General features: G+C 48.3%; 1 protein-coding gene across 25 annotated transcripts; it reads right to left on the bottom strand.

Annotated features, from left to right (window-relative positions):
- Nucleotides 1-1,873: 1,873 nt before the first annotated feature.
- Nucleotides 1,874-20,129, bottom strand: CHMP7 (charged multivesicular body protein 7). 25 transcript variants are annotated; one of them, XR_013397174.1, is made up of 15 exons: nt 19,744-20,129; nt 19,188-19,255; nt 17,334-17,505; nt 11,009-11,194; nt 9,855-9,988; nt 8,364-8,412; nt 7,997-8,116; nt 7,619-7,717; nt 7,323-7,383; nt 6,318-6,497; nt 5,992-6,102; nt 3,585-4,614; nt 3,295-3,414; nt 2,947-3,053; nt 1,874-2,396 (listed from the first exon to the last, which is right to left on the bottom strand). XR_013397174.1 is itself a non-coding variant. In XM_077943250.1 (11 exons), the coding sequence occupies exons 3-11, from the start codon at nt 17,472-17,474 to the stop codon at nt 6,041-6,043; spliced, it is 1,032 nt and encodes a 343-aa protein (XP_077799376.1). In that variant the 5' UTR covers nt 17,475-17,505; nt 19,188-19,255; nt 19,744-20,129; the 3' UTR covers nt 4,638-6,040. The 25 variants fall into 25 exon arrangements, 4 of the variants coding, with proteins under 4 accessions (XP_077799376.1, XP_015000473.1, XP_077799378.1 ...); XR_013397177.1 differs by having other exon boundaries at nt 3,585-3,698; XR_013397188.1 differs by lacking the exon at nt 19,188-19,255 and having other exon boundaries at nt 3,585-3,698; nt 4,461-4,614.
- Nucleotides 20,130-20,243: the final 114 nt, after the last annotated feature.

The raw sequence follows: 20,243 nt of genomic DNA, 5'->3' as shown, positions 1-20,243 counted from the left end.
AGGACTTTGTCAATTACGAGTTGAAACTGTTTCCTTCTGGTTTTAGGCTCACATTTTCACCTCTTAAAAAATTATGTCTGGGCTGGGCACAGTGGCTCACGCCTGTAATCTCAGTACTTTGAGAGGCTGAGGGGAGCAAATTGTTTGAGGTCAGGTGAGGCAGTTCTGCAGTCATTTATACCCATTTTAAATTATATGCAAATCAAGGGGCAGGTTATGCAGACATTTCTAGAAAAAGGGCTGTAACTTCCAGGTCATTGGGTTGTTGCCATGGAAAGAGGTGGTAAATTTGGGTGTCAGCATGGCAGTGGTAAACTGACATGGCACACTGGTGAACATGTCGTATGAAAAGCTGCTTCCACCTCGTCCCTGTTTTAGCTAATCCTCAACTTAGTCCAGTGCCTAAACCCCGCCTCTGGAGTCCAGTCCCACTTCCTACCTCAGATACAGTCCCTTTTTTGATCCTTTTATTTAAAATCTTTGTATGAACTTAAGTATATCCCTTGCAAATAGCTCAGGATTGAATCGTATTTTTTTTAAACCTAAAATCATCTGTATTTATTCTATTCTATTGTATTTTATTTTGAGGTGGAGTCTCACTCTGTTGCCCAGGCTGGAGTGCAGTGGCAAGATCTCAGCTCACCACAACCTCCGCCTCCAGGTTCAAGTGATTCTCCTGCCTTAGCCTCCCGAGTAGCTGGGATTACAGATGTGCATCACCATGCCCAGCTACTTTTTGTATTTTTGGTAGACATAGGGTTTCGCTATGTTGGCCAGACTGGTCTCAAACTCCTGACCTCAGGTGATCCACCCGCCACTGCCTCCTAAAGTGCTGGGATTACAGGCGTGAGCCACCACACCCGGACCAACATCTGTCTTTTATCTGGCAAGTTCAATTCATTTACACTCGTTGTGATTACTGACATATTTTTATTACCTTTTACTGGCTCATTTAGTACTTTCTATTAAGAGTTTCTGTACTTCTGTTTCAAAATTTTCCTGTCTTCTATTGTACTGTTATTCTTATTGCCCTTTTATACCCACAAGTGGTTTGGAAGTTATTCATTCAATATCTTTTAGTGTTATTCACTTTTAAAAAGTTGAAGTACGGCATACATACAGAAAATTGTGTCCTCCATTTTTTTTTTTTTTTTGAGACAGTCTCTCACTCTTTTGCCCAGGCTGGAGCACAATGGTGCAATCATGGCCCGCTGCAGCCTTGACCTTCTAGGCTCAAGCAATACTCCCACCTCAGCCTCCCAAGTAGCTGGGACCACAAATGCACACCATCACGCCTGACTAAATTTTTAAAAATTATTTTCTGTAGGAACAGGATCTCCCTATGTTCCCCCAGGCTGGTCTTGAACTCTTGGACTCAACTGATTTTTTTTTTTTTTTTTTTGAGACGGAGTCTCGCTGTGTCTCCCAGGCTGGAGTGCAGTGGCGTGATCTCGGCTCACTGCAAGCTCCGCCTCCCGGGTTCACGCCATTCTCCCGCCTCAGCCTCCCAAGTAGCTGAGACTACAGGCGCCCGCCACCACGCCCGGCTAGTTTTTTGTATTTTTAGTAGAGACGGGGTTTCACCATGTTAGCCAGGATAGTCTCGATCTCCTGACCTCGTGATCCACCCGCCTCGGCCTCCCAAAGTGCTGGGATTACAGGCTTGAGCCACCGCGCCCGGCCGACTCAACTGATTTTTCCACCTTGGCCCCCTAAAGTGCTGGGATTACAGGTGTGAGCCACTGCACCTGGTCATGAGAATGCGTTTCTGAGAGTGTGGTTAGGAGTAGCCTGGTGCAAGAGTGGAAAGGGGTGATCTCTTTCTTCCATCCTATTAAGGGTCATAGCCAATACTCTTACAATAAAAGACAGGTTAACAGGAGAAAAACATAACACATTTATTAACATGCATGAAGCAGGGGAGCCATATAAAAAATATGAACATACACAGAAAGGCCCAATGGTTGGCACTTAAGTACTCTCTTCACTGGGGAAAGGGAAGTAGGGGGGCTTTAAATGAATGGACCCAAAGACCTGACAGTGGTTTGTAAATGGTTCTCTTTGGACGCTGAATGGGACTGAAGGACAAACAATAGCTTGTGGACAAGTCATGAAAGGTGAGGGGTAGTACTGCACTGTGAACCAAGGTTGTCTTACTATGCGGATACAGTCTCCCAGGTTCTCTCTTGAAACTGCCCTCAGAAGAAAAGATGAAAAGTCTGTCTGGTATGGTATCCTGGCTGTAGCTTCTTTTTTAGTCTTTTCTTGGGTGATTAATCATTCCTGGTTATTTAATGAGATTCATAGGGAGGGGGCTTTAAGACAACTGCATTTATTTTAGAAGAAGTTTTCTCAATCAGGTAACGGAACTTCCAGAGAAAGAGCTCCTCCTGGTGCTTTAGAAAAAGAAAGGGTCCAAAAAAAAGGAAAGAAAAAGGGTCAGAGAGAGAGCATGCTCCTGGTGCTTTAGAAGAGTGTCAAAAAAAAGAAAAAAAGAAAAAAAAAGAAAAAAAAGAAAGAAAGAAAAGGGTCAGAAAGACACCATGGTGGGGGAAAGTCAAGAGAGAGAGCTTGAGGCTGCTGCTTTAGTTCAGCTCGTCAAATGCCACATTTGGGGCATTATTTTCTGATCAACACTTGTGTAACAAAGAATTCCAAGCTGGAAGTCAATAAACTAAATTCCCCTGTGAGCTCTGTGGCTTCAGCAAGCTGTCTAAGATTCAGGGTCCTCTTCTGTAAAACAGACATTTCCCCTACCCTTCTCGTGGCTCCTTCTGGCCATATTCCAGAGTCCATATTCTGGTTATATTCCAGGGTCTATAACCTTGCATTGCTTCTGTGCAGAAAGAGAAAAGAAGCCACACTTTCCCCAAAGAGTAGCCACAACTACGTAAAAATGAGAAGACATGAAGACACTTCAGAAGAAAGGAGGGTCACCAGGCTCACCCACAAGCCTCAGAGCAGGGCTTCGTTTTGATTCTTTGGGAGTCAGTGCTCTCAATGATCTCATCTTTCTTCACAGCTCCAGCTCTTCCCTCCTCTTTTCTGATGGCCTAGATTATATTTTCGGCAGATTGAGCCAGATCCTCATGACCACCTCCCGGAGGTCTGCTCAGCCCTGGGCTGTCACTTCAGGCAGGCAGTGAGAACTGCAGTGTAACCCTTTCGTCTCTTTCACAACGTCTGACTGCAGAGCCCACCCCGGTCCCAGGACTCTAGTTACACAACCTTTTGAGGCAGGCCCAAGAGATTCCCAGGTAGCACCCTTCCCCTCACCTCCAAATACCCACTTACCCTTCTATCCACACCTCCTCTCTGCAAACCATCACCGTTCCCCTACTAGCAGTGATGGGGGACTCTCCAGCCACCCTCCCAGGCACGGCATCATCTCTTCACTTTGTCAGGCTCTGACTCCTGTCATGAGGCAGCAAAGATTCAAGAGAAGGAAGTCGGCCAGGTGCAGTGGCTCACACCTGTAATCCCAGCACTTTGAGAGGCTAAGGTGGGAGGGTCTCTTGAGGCCAGGAGTTTGAGACCTCATCTCTACCAAAAATAAAGAAAATTAGCCAGGTGTGGTGACATACCTGTAGGCCCAGATCCTCGGGAGGCTGAGGTGGGAGGATTGCTTGATCCTAGGTCGAGGCTACAGTGAGCCATGATCTCACACTGCACTCCAGCCTGGGTGACAGAGCAAGATCCTGTCTCAAAAAAAAAAAAAAAAAAGAGAGAGAAAACTCTCAAGAGGAGTGAATCCCTCCGCGGTGCTGACTCCTGAGGCCACTCAGCCCTGATTGCCCAGCTGTGGGAATCCCATGCTGGCAGCTGCAGCTGCCGCCACCAGAGTCCTGTAGATGACCCCTTCTTGTTCTCTGCTCCCAGCAGACTCAATAGCTCCTTTTAATTTCCTGTAGCACAGCAAAGAATAAGACTGGATCATTTAACAGGATTCTTCAGTGGCTCAGGATAGCGAAAGAAAAAGCAACCTTAAACCAGACTAACAAGGCTCACCAGGTCCAGGCCACTTCCTTCCAGCAGAAGGAATGGAACAGCGGTTCTGCCCTCTCTTTGGCTGGGCCTGTGAACTCCAGTCCCTCTCGCCCTTCTCACCAGGTCCTTTAGATTCTCCCAGGGCTTTCTGAGCCGCTGCTCTCACCACCTTTTCCTGGCCAGTTCACCTCTGACTTACCTGGAGCTGCAGACCGAGTGCTGCAGCCAATTGTTTCGCCTGTTCCTAATGCTGCCCTCAGCCTCAAAGCCCATCTCCCTCACAGGGCGTGGCAAACACCATCCCTGGAGGAGGGGCTGACAAATACCAGTGCCAGACTAAAATATGATACAATCACATGAGCAGAAGAAATTAGGCCACTCATAGAGCCCAGGCAACGGAAAACTGTAGCAAGAGCACACTGCTAAAACCAGGGAGGCCATTCAAAGAGTGAGTTCTCCCCAGGAGAGCTCACTGTGCGCGGCCACTTGGATGGAGCAGCAGCTGCCACAGCTCAAAGCTCACATGATCAGGCGCTCCACATTCTCCTCTGGACTTCAGAGAAAGAACCAAAGTGTGCAGAAGCTGGAAGCGTGGGGAGGCACGAAGGAACAAGACATTGATACAACCTAAAGAAGAGACGGGACAAGTGTTCCGGTGTTTCTTTTAATTATTTACCAGATAAAAAAGAAAAAAAATAGTGATTGTTTCTCTTCACCCCCAACATTTCCGTTTACCAAGGTCGAGTTGGAGAGAAATTCATTGAACAATGATTTGTGCTCCTGGCCTGGAGCAAATTCTCCTCCTCTGCTCTACGCCACCTCAGGCAGCAGGGACAGGGCAAAGGGCTCCAGGCAGAGATCCTGGCGGCTGGGCAGCGGAGTGGCATTGTGGCTATCGTTTCTTCTCACCGTTGCCAGAGCATTCAGACCCCTTCCTGTCTATCCCCCTACCCCGCCCTGCCCCGTCCCTCAGAGGAGGCAGGGAGCGGGGACTGCAGGAAGCAGGACAGGTGCACGGGTGGCCCAGGTAGCTCCCGGCAGATCTGGCAGAAGGCACAGCCCCTGCTTCTATTGCACATCCTGGCTCAGCTCCCCTGCCCCGAGCAGTAGGCCACAAAGTGAAACGCTTTCCAAATTCACAGAGCCCGGTGCTGTGCGCCAGGCTCAAGGAGGGGAGGTGTGTTGTTGTGTGGCTTGTTCTGGAAGATAGGTATGTATTTTTAAGTTATCCCATGATGGGGCCAAGGCCACAGTTTCACCTCTTTAGAAAAGTATAAGGGGTCTGGACATCTTGGGGTCCTGTAGTGACTGGGCCTCTTCCCAGGCGAGTGCAGAGGCCTCGGAAGAAGCTTTCCCCCACCAGCGGACCTCCTGCTGCATCGGATGAAGAGGCAGTGCCCACCGGCCACACCAGCCCCTTCGGACTGTCACGACTCTGGGCCACTTGGGGCGACCTCTTTCTCTGAACACCTGGAGAATTCTGACAAATGACCCTAGAGAAAAACCTTTTACACTACATGTTTCTCCATAAAATGGCAGCTAAGTCCCCTCAAATAAAACCTTGAAGTGTTTCATTCTCATTCTTCTCTTACCAGTGAAATCAAGTGGGGCAGAGTAAGTTATTTAACTGACATTAGCGAGAGGATAAACCCCTCTAAAAAACCACAGGGGGAAGTGGGAACTGATTCAGATTTGGCAAAACTGCAAATCTTTCCCCTTCATAGGCTGGAACGAAGCTGGTGGGTGAAGACAAACTAAGTGTGCCAATGGCAAGAACTGCAGGCTATGAAATGACAGGTCAGACACAGGACTGTATAAATTGTGGCACTATAAAGATGAGAAGGCAGGTCCATAATACAGCTGGGAGCAAGCCTTTGGAGCATCGCTTCCAGAAATTCTATCTGTCCTGTAGTAAGTAGTAGCATCCAGATAAATCAGTAGTTCTCCTTCCTCCTCTTCCAAACACATTCTGAGAGTTTCTTGTTTAAATAACTATGTACACACCCAGCAAGCCTGGTCTCTCTTTTACATGAGGGTCCTTCACTTGAGGGTCCTACAATGGCTTTAGAGTCGGTTCCAATTGCCTTTTCGGAGATTTACTGCTTGGGACCAAACCTGCAAGGCAAAGAAATGACTGAACACTATAACAGGAAAATCTTGAAGATGAAGGCATTCCAGTGTTTATGAGACTGAGTCTTAATATAAACAAACCCTCAACTCCCTATAGGGCTCTGGTACTCTGGCAAATTGAGTAATTGGGCTTGGGCCCATCAACTCTGTCAGCCAGAAGGCCACATGCCCGCCTGAGGCCTTGGAAAACAGCTCCATACCTCCCTCTGATAAGGACAGTTTCTCAAGTTCAGCTTCAAGTTCAGCATCTGAGATCCTAGGGTTAGGCACACTGTTGGTAAAATGCCTATTGCGGGGGTTGTCAGGCAGATCCAAAGGTTCTTTGGTGGTATCCTGAAGGAGGATGTCCAATTCCTTCTCCAGTTCTTCACTGTCAAAATCTGGAAATTAAAGAGAACATAAAGATGCATAAACTCCAGGGAGAAATGCATTAATGAGTACAGGACTGAGGTTACCAAAACTCCGCTTAGCTTTTCAAAAGATGCCAGGCCTCCTTCCAAATTAAAAAAAAATCCCGGAAGTCAGGAAACTGAGGGTAGCTTCAAGCAGAGACGCTTCTTCCACACTCAGAGTTAAGTCACCAAGGAGGTGTATTCTGTTAACCCCATGGACCTGACCCTGATTCCCCTTGCCCTTGAAGGAGGATCCTCCAGTCGGAAGCCTTGTGAATGAGGAATGCCGGAGCACAGATGGCTCATGAGCACAGCTGTCAAGGAGGAAATGGCAATTCCCTGATTGCTCCTGCAGATGGGCCCCAGGGAGGGCAGGCTAGGAGAGGCCTGCCTGCAGCCGGAAAAGCAAATCTACCGTCAAACTCATCACAGCACAGGGAAACGAAGTCTTCTAGGATGAAAAGAAGAAACAATTGCTTTGGGCCAGGCATGGTGGCTCATGCCTGTAATCCCAGCACTTCGGGAGGCGGAGGCAGGCGGATCACGAGGTCAGGAGTTCGAGACCAGCCTGACCAACATGGTGAAACCCCATCTCTACTAAAAATACAAAAATTAGCCCGGTGTGGTGGTGTGCGCCTATAATCCCAGCTACTCAGGAGGCTGAGGCAGGAGAATCGCTTGAACCCAGGAGGCGGAGGTTGCAGTGAGCCGAGAATGTGTCACTGCACTCCAGCCTAGGTGACAGAGTGAGACTCCATCTAAAAATAAATAAATAAATAAATAAAAATAAAAATAACCACCTTGTCCACTCACCTAAGCCATTGGTTACCCCACCAGCCAGAGTCTGAGAAACTTCATCCTGGGTGTCACAGAGCTGTAAGAGACAAGTGCAAAGCCCTGAGTTGGGCATGGTGGCTCTGAGCATCTCAGGCTTCGGTGGAAAATATCTAGGGTGACAAAGCAATCCTGCCCCAAATGAGAATCAAGAAAAGCTTCCTCAAGTTCACAAGGTCACAAGTCAAGTTTCATTAAAGAGGATGTACAATGAAGTCAAATCTGTCCTCTGTCACTTCCTTCTCTGTGTCTCCCTCCCTGGCCCCTTTCTGTACCTCTTGGATCTGATCCACAAGGCTCTCTGCCTTCTCCACTGTGACATCCTTCATGGAGAGTTTGAGTGCTCCCACCCCAGCCTGGTAGGCATTAAAAACCTAAAGACAAAGCAAAGCTATCAGTGCATATGACAGACATTTGGCAAAATACAGACAATATTGTTTCAACTCCAAAAGGCAGCTTTGGGGTTTTTTGGGCACCCAATCTCAATTTACCCTATACCCACTGAGGCCAAACCTCCTGACTGGAAAGACAAAGGCAACCCCAGCTACATCCCGAAAGAACCCAGGGATCCTCCAAACGGCAAAGCCGAAGCTGCAAGTGACCAACACCCACGGAGAGACCAGCTGAGTGCTGGAGTAGGGGGGAGTGGCTACCATTTGATCTGTCTGGGAGGCATAGATCCGGTCCAGGATGCCTTGAACAGTGTCCAGCTTGGCATGCAAGGCCTCGATGCGCTTCTCTGTCCGTTGCTTGGCCTTGAGAGACCTCAGTGCCTGGGGGGCATGGAGACTTGGGTCAGTGCTGAACTGGGAAGCCAAAGGGCAAGAGGAAGACAGCCCTTCCCAGACCCTAAGGCCGTCCCAGCCTTCTTCCCTCCCATCTGTAAAATAAGCCGTGGTGCCTGGGCCCCTGCAGACTCTGTCCCCCTCAAAACCCCAGCAGGCTGCTCTCCGAACTGCTGGGCATCGCTCCAGGCCTGCCTGGGGCACTGCTATGGGGCTGGAGGAGACAAGAACTCACCAGCTGCTTCTTTCCTGCTCGGCATGCCCGGCGGGCTTCTTCTTTACACCTAGAAACAGAGGGACAGATAAGATGACTGAGTCACAGGACGGGAGGGGCAGGGTCCCAAAGGGTCCCTGAGAGCAGCACTCAAGTCAAGGTGGTTTTAAATCTGAAGACTAAACCCACTCTGCCCAGTGGCAAGAAAAATGATGCTGAAGGTCAAAAACTCTTGTGGCAAGTCAACAGGCAGCTCAAGCAGGCTGACTGAGGACAAGCTTTTTCTACCCACCACGACAGAACATGCAAACAGGGCACCTCGTACATGTCTTCCCAATTTGGGGAGACAGGGAATGAACTGTTAACACCAACAATGACCTTGGACACATCCCTCTGCCTCCCAACAAGGCGAGGCTTTCCCAACTGGAAGACAGACTTCAATGTCTGTGTCCCCCCGCCGGAGAGTGTGTCTTTATCAGGGATTCCTCGTACAGTCATCCAGGGGAAAGGGCAGGGGAAGGGCCCCTCAGAAAGACCTCTGCAAAGGCAGGAACCTGTCTTGTCCACGCCTATATCCCCAGTCCCTAAGACAATGCCTAGCTCAATAAATATTAGTTGAATGGATACTGGTAAGGAAGAGCATAAACATTACACTCACAGTCATGGTCTGCGGGGGAAGAATTAAGACTCGTGTTTTCAGCTGGACACAGTGGCTCACCCCAGCAATGCCAGCACTTTGGGAGGCTGAGGTGGGAGGTGGGAGGCTCGCTTGCGCCGAGGAGTTTGAGAACAGCCTGGGCAACACGGTGAGACCCCATCTCAACAAAAAATTTAAAAACTAGCCAGGCATGGTGGTGCGCACTTGTGGTCCCAGCTACTGAGGAGGCTAAGGCAGGAAGATTGTTTGAGCCCAGGAGTTTGAGACTGCAGTGAGCTAAGATCGTGTCACTGCTCTCCAGCCTGGGGCATAGTGCAAGACCCTGTCTCAATTTAGGAAAAAAAAAAAAAAAAAAAAAAAAAAGGCCAGGCGCAGTGGCTCACGCCTGTAATCCCAGCACTTTGGGAGGCCAAGATGGGCAGCTCACGAGGTCACAAGATTGAGACCATCCTGGCTAACACAGTGAAACCCCGTCTCTACTAAAAATATAAAAAAATTAGCCAGGCGTGGTGGCAGGTACCTGCAGTCCCAGCTACTCAGGAGGCTGGGGTAGGGTAGGACAATGGTGTGAACCCAGGAGGTGGAGCTTGCAGTGAGCCGAGATCACACCACTGCACACCAGCCTGAGTGACAGAGCAAAAAAAAAAAAAAAAGAAAGAAAAGGCCTCATTTTTTTTTCTCTTTTGTGATATTCTGTGCTTTCTATGATTTCTGCATTGAGCAGTGAGTACTTCTGTAATTAGCTTAAAAAAAAAAAAAACCTATCTTTTTAAAAGCCCACATACAGTAACATTTTGCTGTCTCTGGGGGCCAGCCACAGTGGGGAGGGGGCTCAGCTAGGGGTTAAAAGTTACCTCTCTGCTTCCTGGGATAAGGACTCCACTTTGCGCGAGAGAAGCTGTTCACTCTGCATCAGCTGGTACACCCCAACGTCTACGTCATTGACTGGAGAGACCTTGGCATGTGGCCCTCGGGCAAACTTCACAATCTGAGGGACAGGGAGAAATTACTACTGCTGCTACCACAAAGGCTGAGAACTTCCCAAGCAGGAGTGCTGGTGGGCATATGAGAACAGCAGGCCCCCCTTATCCATAGGGGATACATTCCAGTGAATGGAACCCCCCGTGGATGCCTGAACCCTCGGAGAATATTGAACCCTATATATACAGCTATGCAAACATTTTTCCTTCTTCACAGTTTTTCCTATAGAAGATTCATTCTTACTGTAGATCCTAGCAACCTTAGCAAATGATATTTTGTCTTCCTTATTTAGTCCAGAACTTTCACCTTTTCACTTAAAGGAAGCACCTGACAGCTTCTCTTTGGTAAATCTGGACTGCCAGCACCACTGCTCTTGTGCTTTGGGGCCATTATTAAGTACAATAGGCCAGGCACGGTGGTTCACACCTGTAATCCTAGCACTTCGGGAGGCCGAGGCAGGAGGATCACTTGAGGTCAGGAATTCAAGATAGCCTGGCCAAATGGTGAAACCCCTTCTCTACTAAAAATACAAAAATTAGCCAGGCGCTGTGGCGCATGCCTGTAATCCCAACTACTCGGGAGGCTGAGGCAGAAGAATCGTTTGAACCTGGGAGGTGGAGGCTGCAGTGAGCTGAGATTGTGCGATTGCTGGGCGACAGCAAGATTCTATCTCAAAAAAAAAAAAAAAGTACAATAAGGGTGGCTTGAACACAACCACTGCAGTGCCATGACAGTCAATCTGATGACTGAGACAACTCCTAAGTGACTCAGGCAGGGAGATGCTGGACAAAGGGGAGATGAGCATTCAGGCGGAATACTACGAGGTCCCATCACACTACTCAGAACAGTGCACAACTGAAATCTATGGAACTGTTAATGTTTGGAATTTTCCACTTATTATTTTTGGACCGTGGTTGACTGCAGGTAACTGAAACTCTGGAAAGCAAAATCTCAGATAAGGGGTCGCTACTGTATGTACTGAATCAATCACCGCTGAGTCAGAGAATGAACAGGTGAGCCTCCGTACCTTCTCCCCGTTCTGCTCGAGGACTGTGACCCTCTTCTCCTTCTGCAGCTGCAGCAACACCAAGTAGAAGGTCCTCTCATCTGGGCAGGAGTTAGCGCAGAGGGTGCTGAGCTCTGACAGGGCCACCACGGGGTGGGAGGAGAGGGGCGAGTTCTGATACAGACGATACACCTCCTCAGCCTTTTCCTGCGGGAAAGGCAACATGGGCTGACAGGCCCTGGCCACTGCCACAGGACGCAGGGACCCTGACCCTGAGCTTCAAAACCATGACCACACAAGGCAAGCACCCGGGAATCCCAAGCCCATCCTCCCCAAGTAGCGGCTTTTTAAAAAGGAGGAAGGATCTGTGTTTTTAAGCCTTGGAGGAAAGTTTGGTGACTCCATATGAAATGCACATGAGATGCTGGGAGCCAGCTCTGCACTGCACGTCCACTGGGGATTTTACACTCCTGCCTCTCTCTGGTCTGTGGTTTCCCAAGGGAAGACTGAGGAGGTGAGCTGAAGTAGAACATCTGGGAAGGAGACCTGAGGCCTGATTTCCAGCCCAGCCTGGGTGACGCTGGGCCAGTCACAGCCTCACTAGTCCTCAGTATCACTCTCTGAAGAGGGTGGATGAAATGATATCTAATTCCCTTCCAATTGTAGTCTCTCCATTTTCCTGCCAATTGGCTATACTGCAAACACAAACATTACTGAGTCTGTAAAGAGTCTTAAGGGAAAAGGGCCAGGCATGGTGGTTCATGCTGGTAATCCCAGCACTTTGGGAGGCGGAGGCAGGCGGATTACCTGAGGTCAGGAGTTCGAGACCAGCCTGGCCAACATGGCAAAACCCCGTCTTTACTAAAAATACAAAAAACATTAGCCGGGTGTGATGGTGGGCCCCTATAATCCCAGCTACTTGGGAGGTTGAGGCAGGAGAATCACTTGAACCTGGGAGGCAGAGGTTGCAGTGAGCTGAGATTGTGCCACTGCACTCCAGCCTGGGCAACAAGAGCAAAACTCTGTTTCAAAACAACACAAAACAAAAAACAAAGAAAAGTATATGATAAACAGATGGGATAAGATTAGTGACAAGACTAAGAAATGTAAGTTCCAAGAAACAATGTCACTATTTTGCTCATACATGGAAATTACTACCAGAAACAAGAAAGACTTACTGAGGTGTGCATGGGACGCTGTGAAAATATAGGAAAAGACTGCCTGGGGATTCAGGATTTCTTGGAAAAAAAAAAAATGTTTAGCAGAATTCTGAAGAGTGAGCAAGCTGCTAGGTGAAGAGGTGAAAGGGGTATCTCGGGAAGAGAGAGGAACATAAGTATAGAAGGGTGGGTCAATGTGGCACGTGTACAAATGTAGAGGGGAAAGGAAAGAGAGGAGAAGCACTCCTATGTATATACATACATACATACATATATATATATATATATATATATATTTTTTTTTTTTTTTTTTTTTTTTTTTGAGATGGAGTCTCGCTCTATCGCCCAGGCTGGAGTGCAGTGGCTGGATCTCTGCTCACTGCAAGCTCCACCGCCTCCCGGGTTAATGCCATTCTCCTGCCTCAGCCTCCCGAGTAGCTGGGACTACAGGCGCCCGCCACCATGCCCGGCTAATTTTTTTGTATTTTCAGTAGAGACGGGGTTTCACCGTGTTCGCCAGGATGGTCTCGATCTCCTGACCTCGTGATCCACCCGCCTCGGCCTCCCAAAGTGCTGGGATTACAGGCGTGAGCCACCGCGCCTGGCCAAGCACTCCTATATTATAGAAAGTATAATATCTTATGATGATCCTTTATTCTGTAGATGGTGGGTGGTCACTGAAGAAAACTGACATTGCTAGATTAACAGAAAGCTAACTGCCAATTGGGATAGGATGGATTGTAGAGTTAAGATTAGAGGCAAGGAGACCATTTACACAGGAGATTATGTGGGGTTGAACAACAGACTATTTGAATAATAGACACAGAAAGAGGAGTGGTGGAGCCAAACAAAATTCAGAAGATAACACTGGTAACTGGATACAGGGTTGGAGGAGAAAGTTGAGAGGAAAGTCACCATGGATTGAGTGACTGATGGATGTGACGCTATTAATAGCAAAAAACACAGGAGGAAAAGACTAGTTTAAAGGAAAGACAAAATATCTCATCTTGGATATGATGTTTTAAGATGTCTGACAGAGGCCGGGCGCGGTGATTCACGCCTATAATATAGCACTTCGGGAGGCTGAGGTGGGTGGATCACCTGAGGTCAAGAGTTTGAGACCAGTCTGGCCAACATGGTGCAATCCCGTCTCCACTAAAAAAATACAAAAAAATTAGCTGGGCATGGTGGCAGCACCTGTAATCCCAGCTACTTAGGAGGCTGAGGCAGGAGAATTGCTTGAACCCGGGAGGCGGAGCTTGCAGTGAGCCAAGATTGCGCCACTGCACTCCAGCCTGGGCAACAGAGCGAGACTCCATCTGAAAATAGACAAATAAATAAATAAAAAAGATGTCTGAGAGATATCCAAAAATATATATACAACATATAAGTGGATATACAAATCTGAAACTCAAAGGAGACGGCAGGACAGTGATACAATGGTTGAAAGTCCTCAGCATATCCACGGCAAATATCCAAGGACACTCAGGGAGGAAAGTAATAAGCTGAAGGAAGATCACTGTTTAGGAAGTGAAGGAACCCACAAAAGAGAGCCAGCAGGACTGCTTTGGGGGAACCAAGGAGAGCTTGCTGCATCATGTAAACAAATTCAAGGAAATTAGACATTTTAAGAAGCGACTCGTCAATGGTGTCAAAGGGTGGAAAAGAGCCTAGTAAGACACAGACATTGAGTTTTCATGGATTCGACTGCCCTACCAGATACGCAACTACTGCACTAACTGCACAGTAACCACACACAAATAAATTAATGTTATACGACATCAAGAAAAAATACTGAGACAACTGGCCATCCATTTGGAAGAAGAGCTTTTCCCCACCACACACACAAAAATAAGTATTGAAGTAACGACATGTAAAGGGAAAAACTTAAAGTACAAAGTAATAAAAGAATACCCACTTAAGCTTGAGTCAGAAGATGCCTTCCTAAAGAAGACCTGAAATTCAGTAGCCATACGGAAAAGTTTGAGACATCTGACTACAGAAATATGAACCCTTCTATATGGTAAAAGACATCATAAATAAAAATTAAGCAAGCAACAGACTGGGAAACAATATTTACATCCTTAATACTAAATACATTATACGTATCTATCTCTAATACATAAAGAATACAGATTAACATAAAAGATAGCACAATACGGCCGGGCGTGGTGGCTCACACCTGTAAGCCCAGCATTTGGGAGGCCAAGGTGGGCGGATCACGAGGTCACGAGATTGAGACCATCCTGGCTAACAAGGTGAAACCCCGTCTCTACTAAAAATACAAAAAATTAGACGGGTGTGGTGGCGGGCACCTGTAGTCCCAGCTGCTCAGGAGGCTGAGGCAGGAGAACGGTGTGAGCCCGGGAGGTGGAGCTTGCAGTGAGTGGAGATCACGCCACTGGACTCCAGCCTGGGAGACAGACTCCATCTCAAAAAAAAAAAAAAAAAAAGATAACACAATATGAAACAGGCAAAGGATATAAACAGACAATTTACAGAAGGGGATATGTAAATGGCTAGTACATAGGTGAAAAAAATGCTTAATTCACAAACAGGACGTATCATTTTTTTTCCCAATAAGTTGGTAAGATTGAAAAGACTGATATTATCCAGTGCTGATAAGGATGTGGGGAGACTGGACTATAGAATCTTGATGAAAGTGCAACTTATTACAAACTTTTGAAAAGTAGTTTGGCAATTTTTGTTAAAATTTAAAAAGTACATAGGCATTTCTGAAAATCAATTCCACAAAAATAAAGGGAGAAGTACATAGATCTCTGCCCAAGTGGCATTTTTTTGTAATGGAAAAATGGAGAGAGAAATCGGAATGACTTAAATGTCCATCTGCAGAGCACCTGTTGCATAAATTGTGGCATATCAATAGATTATCATGCAGGCATCAAAAAGAATCAAGTAAATCCATACTGTGTAGGGCCTGGAAAGAGGCACCTGATATAATGCAGTGGAAGAAAACAAAGCAGATTGCACACCGATTCCATTTCTAGAAAAAAATGGAGTGATGTGTACACATGTGTCTGTGTGTATATATTCATTCACTCGACAGGGATCTGTTGACTGTCTATCAGGTACCAGGCACCAGGCACTGCTCCCAGGGTCCCAGGGCCCATGGCACTGTTTCCTTCTAGCAGGAAAGACAGACAAGAAACAAGTGAATAAGATTTTCAGGAAGAACTAGAGTTGACAAGGCCATTAAGGAAACAAAAGTCTGTAAACATACACACTCACACACTCACACAAATGTGAAGAGAGTGCCCAAAGAGAGAAAAGTTGGATGAACAGAAAGAAAACTTTCATTTCTTTGTATTTTTTTTTTAATAACAAAATAACAGACAATGTTTGCTTTTTTGTATTTTTCAGTACCATCCAAAAGTAAAAAGTTACTGGCTGTTTCTCTGTCTGGACTCGGGAAAACCAATTTACATCAAGAGCAGGCTTGTTTTGTTTGCAAACCTCACCTGTGGGGATCCACGGGTCTGCCTCTCCTCCGCCCCAGGCTGGAGGACAATGTGAGATGAGAGGCAGACTCAAATCATCCTGCAGTCTTTGCGGGGACCTTGACTGAGCCCTGGAGACCAGGGCACCGGGCAGGGGAATAACCGCGTGGGTGCGGGGAGGGCGTGTAGATGGAGCAAACGGGCTGCCCCTGAAGAAAATGTGGGCTGCTTAGTCAAAGTCCTGGGGGACAGCGAGACATTGGCAGATTTGGGAGACCTCTTCCTCCATCTGAGGCAGAGTGCGCTGGAGTCTCTCACGGTGAGGAGAAACAAGTGCGTCTCTTGGGGTGGGGGTGGGGATTCTGGGCTGGCTCCAGCTGTGTGAAGCCTCTAGGGCTATGCAAGGGCCCTGAGGTCAGGCTTGGTCTGTGAATTTCAAAAATACTCTCTGCAATGTACTTTGGCCACCAGGTGCTCAGTCAACTTTGTAGACACACACACACACACACACACACACACACACACACACAGAGAGACTCATCCACAGCATCCGGGTGGAGGGGGTGGTTGAAGCAGGTCTGCACCGGGTGACAGAGTGAATGGGAGGTGAGGAAATGGTGACGCAAAGGTCAGCTGAGAAGAAAACAGCAGTCACTAGGTAGGGCCCAGGTACCACAAAAGAGACAATCCGTGTTCAGAAAAGCACGAGTGGGTTTGGGTTTACAGGCTGAGAGGGAGATGGAACATACCGGGCAAGAGGCCAGCCAATGGGACAAAGGGACAAGAGGGGCAGACGCACAGCAGACGAGGGGCAGAGGAAGGACACTACACTCTGAGCACAGAAGGAGGTGGGCTCTGAGGAGGTCAGGCTTGGGGAAGGAGGACAGAAAACTGAAGGCCAACTCAGGAACCCTGAGTCTACCTTCTCAGTGAAGTGCCTGCAGAGAGGAAAGAGGACACAGCGTGTGAGGGGACAGAGAGAAAGAAAAATGAGGCTGTGGTGTGGCTCTGAGGGCCTCCCACAGCTGGGGACTGTGAAGGGGACCTCAGTCTGATGACAGGTGATTTTCTCCAGCAGGGGTGTTAGACCCCATGTGGCTGATCTAGGGCTATGGATTTGCTGGGAGTCTCCTGGTGTGGACCAAAGGAGATGCAAAGGAGCTGAGGGTGTTGCTGAGGAAGGGAGTGGAGCAATGAGCCATGCGATTAAGGCTGTGGGGAAGGCAGGCCGGGAGGAGGCTGACTGACCAGGAGGCTAGGACGGGACCATGGCCCCAGTGGCCTCTTCAAGGGAGAGGAGCATGTGCAGCAGAAGGCAGGCCATCAGAAAGCTGGAAGGGGAAAGGGCACGGTCACAAAGTAGGAAAGCGGAGCTGAGTGCGCCAGTTCACAGGTGGCAATACCGAAAGCCACAAGGTCCTCAGGAATCCTGAGAAACTCCTGTCAGTAAACTACAGAAGGCAAAGCATTTCCTAAACGGCTGCTTAACATGAATCCCTACAGATACTAGAAAATAATCCACTGTTAGTTGCTGAAAATTCCCAGACAAAGGCTAACCCTTGAAATGTACAAGTCCCACTAATGAATATACAAAGCGCAAGTACAAGGGAGGGCAGATAAACTCAGTTATCAACTCAGTCACCATGTAAAAAAGAACGCACCCAAGGGACGTGGAGGATGCTATGATCACATCAGGTGACACCCAGACACCCCCTTCTGAGTACCCACCTTCAACAGCTCCACAGCGACAAGGACCTCCTCGGCTGGAACCTTATTATCTCCCAGCATGTTAGAAAGAGTCCACTTGAGAGGCTTCAGCAGGAAGACCCCGACCCCCCAGGAGATCCAGCTGCTGTCTACACTGGCCATGAAGTCTGACTCCCGCTGCAGCTCCCCTCGACTGCAGGGAAGAAAAAGAAGGGCGTGTAGTAGCACTTAATGCAATATCCCATTCCAGTCTCCAGCTCCCCCTTTACCCCAAAAGAGGAATTTTATCATCATCATCACTACCATTTACTAAGCACCTACGCTGTGCCAACTACATGCAGCATTGTTTATACTCCAGCTCTAAGCCTCACAACACCTCTGCATAGGAGGCGGTGTTATGAGCATTTTAACAAATGAGAAAACTGAGGGACTCAGAAGGTAAGCAGAGAGGTCAAATCTACACCACGATAGAGCTGGAACCAAAAGGCAAGTGCCCCACTAAGACAACAGAAACACAGGCAGCTTCTGAGCCTTCGCTGAGATTTTCTTTTACAAATGGTGCTCAAAACAATCAAATGAAAATAAATCACTGTCGAGTGCAAGACACAAGGAAGAAAACAAAGATGTACACAGAAAGACTTCGTGCTCTTCCAAGGCAAGGGTGGGGATACGATGTATATGTAAGTATATGTAAGTATTTTGTGGTGCTGGTAACAGTAACAGCAGCTCAATTTATTAAATGCTTGCTGCTGGCCAGTCACTATGCTGAAGGCTATATAAGGAATATCTCTTCAAATCCTCACAATAAACCTAGGTACAATTATCATCACCATTTTAGAATTTGTCAAACTGAGAGTTAAAGACAGCATAAAATTTGTGCAGGGCCACATAATTTAGCAAATGGCAGAGCCAGGATTCAGGCCTAGGCCAGTTGGCCCTCAAGCTAAGCTGTTAACTATTAGGTTGGTGCAAAAGTAATTGTGGTTTTTGATACTACTTTTAATACTAATACTATGCCACGTCGCCTCTGTGGAGAAGTATCACCCTCAGAAATTCTTCAGGACCCAGGTAAGCAACAGGAAGCTTCAGTGGAGCGTCAGCAGTCAGGAGAAGAGACTTTAATACCATCGATGTATTAAAGTGTCTGGATCGGAAGTGAAAGATCGTCACCCTTCTACAGTAAGGAGGTCCATTCTGGTCTCATCCCTCACTGACTTCTTCAACTACTGTTTCTCCTGTTTCCTACTTCAGGCATGAACAAAAACGGTTTCCACTGTACACATTCTCCAAAAGCCTTGCTGGCCAGGTGCAGTGGCTCAACGCCTGTAATTCTAACACTTTGGGAGGCCGAGGTGGGTGGATCGCTTGAGTTCGGGAGTTCGAGACCATCCTAGGCAATATCAATGTCAGCCAATGGGAAGGTACTGAGAACAAAAGTAGAGAAGGGAGAGCTCTTAATCAGAAAGAGCAGCAAACTAAAAAAAAAAAGAAAAGAAAAAAAGAAACAAACAAAAAAAACACATCAGAGTTGACTTTCTCCCTCCTTCACTGAGAAGGGTATCACGCTAGGCTGGCCTCAGAATGATACGTACATTGAACTGCAAATGACTTATCCAAAGACCAGGTATCCAGTCCCGGTATCAGCTTTAACCACCTGTGTAACTCTGAGGAAGTCACTTGATCTCTCTGAAACTCAGTTTCCTCTTCTGTCTGCTGAGGATAATCTACCACCGCACCACAAGACCGCTGAGTGGGTCAAATGGTGCATACAAAGTATCAGCATGCTGCCAAGCACTGTACATCTATTAGTTATCAATGTTACCCCTCAGATACCGCCAAAACACTGCACCTGTCACACACGTATCTCCTACAGACCTTTTAAGGGCACTCAGATACTCAGCAAAGCCCTCGTTCTCCTTCACGTCCTCTCTGCTCCAAAAAGCCTGTGCCAAGGACAAGCCAGACGCATGAGCTGTGCCAGGGGTTGTTGGCAAGATGCCTACAGGCCTCTTCCCCACGAATGCCCGCTTTTTAGCTCTGACCTTCTCTAGGTTAATGAATACTATCTCTTAGACCTTCTGCTCCACGGGCCATTCAAATTTGGAGGCTCTTACGAAATAACTACATAACGGGGTCCCAGTTCAGGCAAATCACTGTCACCTTTGCTAGGCTGGTTTCTCTGGAACTCATCTAATGGGACTATCCCCGACCCCAAATCTTCCCCCAGACCCCCCCCTTCCTCTCCCTCCAAGCCTCCCTAGCCCGGCCTCCTTATTTTCCTTCTTCGCCTTCTGAACCCACACTGGATGCCTTCTCTGGGCCAGACACCGGGCTGGGCGCAGCGCACTGTGCAGAGAACAGGACCAGGGCCCGGCCCTCGGAGAGCTGCCCCCGCCCGCCCTCGTGACCCCGGCCCCGGCCAGCCCCTCACCGCAGCAGGTCCTGCAGCACCGTGGCCAGCCCCAGCGGGACGCTCCCCTTGCGTTGAAAGGCCTCCTGCAAGTCCCGCAGACGCAGGCGCACCACCCCCTGGCGGCGGCTGTGGCTCAGCACCAACGGCGCCCAGAAGCCCATCTTGCTGTCCCAGTCGGTGCTGTTCACCTCGCGACTCCTCTTGAAAGCGGAGAACAGGAAGGACATGCGCTCCTCGTCCTCCTCCCACTCGGGGGGCAGTAGGCCCGCCGGGTCTCCCCCGGCCGGAGCCTCGGCCTCCCGCTCCGGGGACCACATCGGAACCCCCCAGCCCCGGCAAGGCACCGAACACAAGCCCGGCCCTGGTCCCCTTCCGCCCTAGTTCCCTCCCGGCTTCCGTTCCTTGACCACCTCCTTCTCGTTCACACGTCACCGCCGCCCCGAGCATGAAATAAGTTCCGTAAGTCTTCAAGGCGCATGCGTTGCGCTGCGCTCCGTAACCGGGCGGCAGGATGATGA

Source organism: Macaca mulatta, chromosome 8 (assembly GCF_049350105.2).
Source record: "Macaca mulatta isolate MMU2019108-1 chromosome 8, T2T-MMU8v2.0, whole genome shotgun sequence".
Lineage (NCBI taxonomy): Eukaryota > Metazoa > Chordata > Mammalia > Primates > Cercopithecidae > Macaca > Macaca mulatta.
Note: the sequence above shows the minus strand (reverse complement) of the source record. Positions and strands in the feature narration are given on the sequence as shown.

Excerpts from the sequence above, each read along its gene's own strand:
- CHMP7 (XM_015144987.3), bottom strand. The coding sequence starts at position 20,042 with ATGTGGTCCCCGGAGCGGGAGGCCGAGGCTCCGGCCGGGGGAGACCCG. Across the intron at positions 8,413-9,854 it reads TTATCCCAGGAAGCAGAGAG|GTGTAAAGAAGAAGCCCGCC; the intron begins GTAACTTTTAAC and ends CTCTGTTTCTAG. Across the intron at positions 7,718-7,996 it reads CCTCCCAGACAGATCAAATG|GTTTTTAATGCCTACCAGGC; the intron begins GTAGCCACTCCC and ends CTTTGTCTTTAG.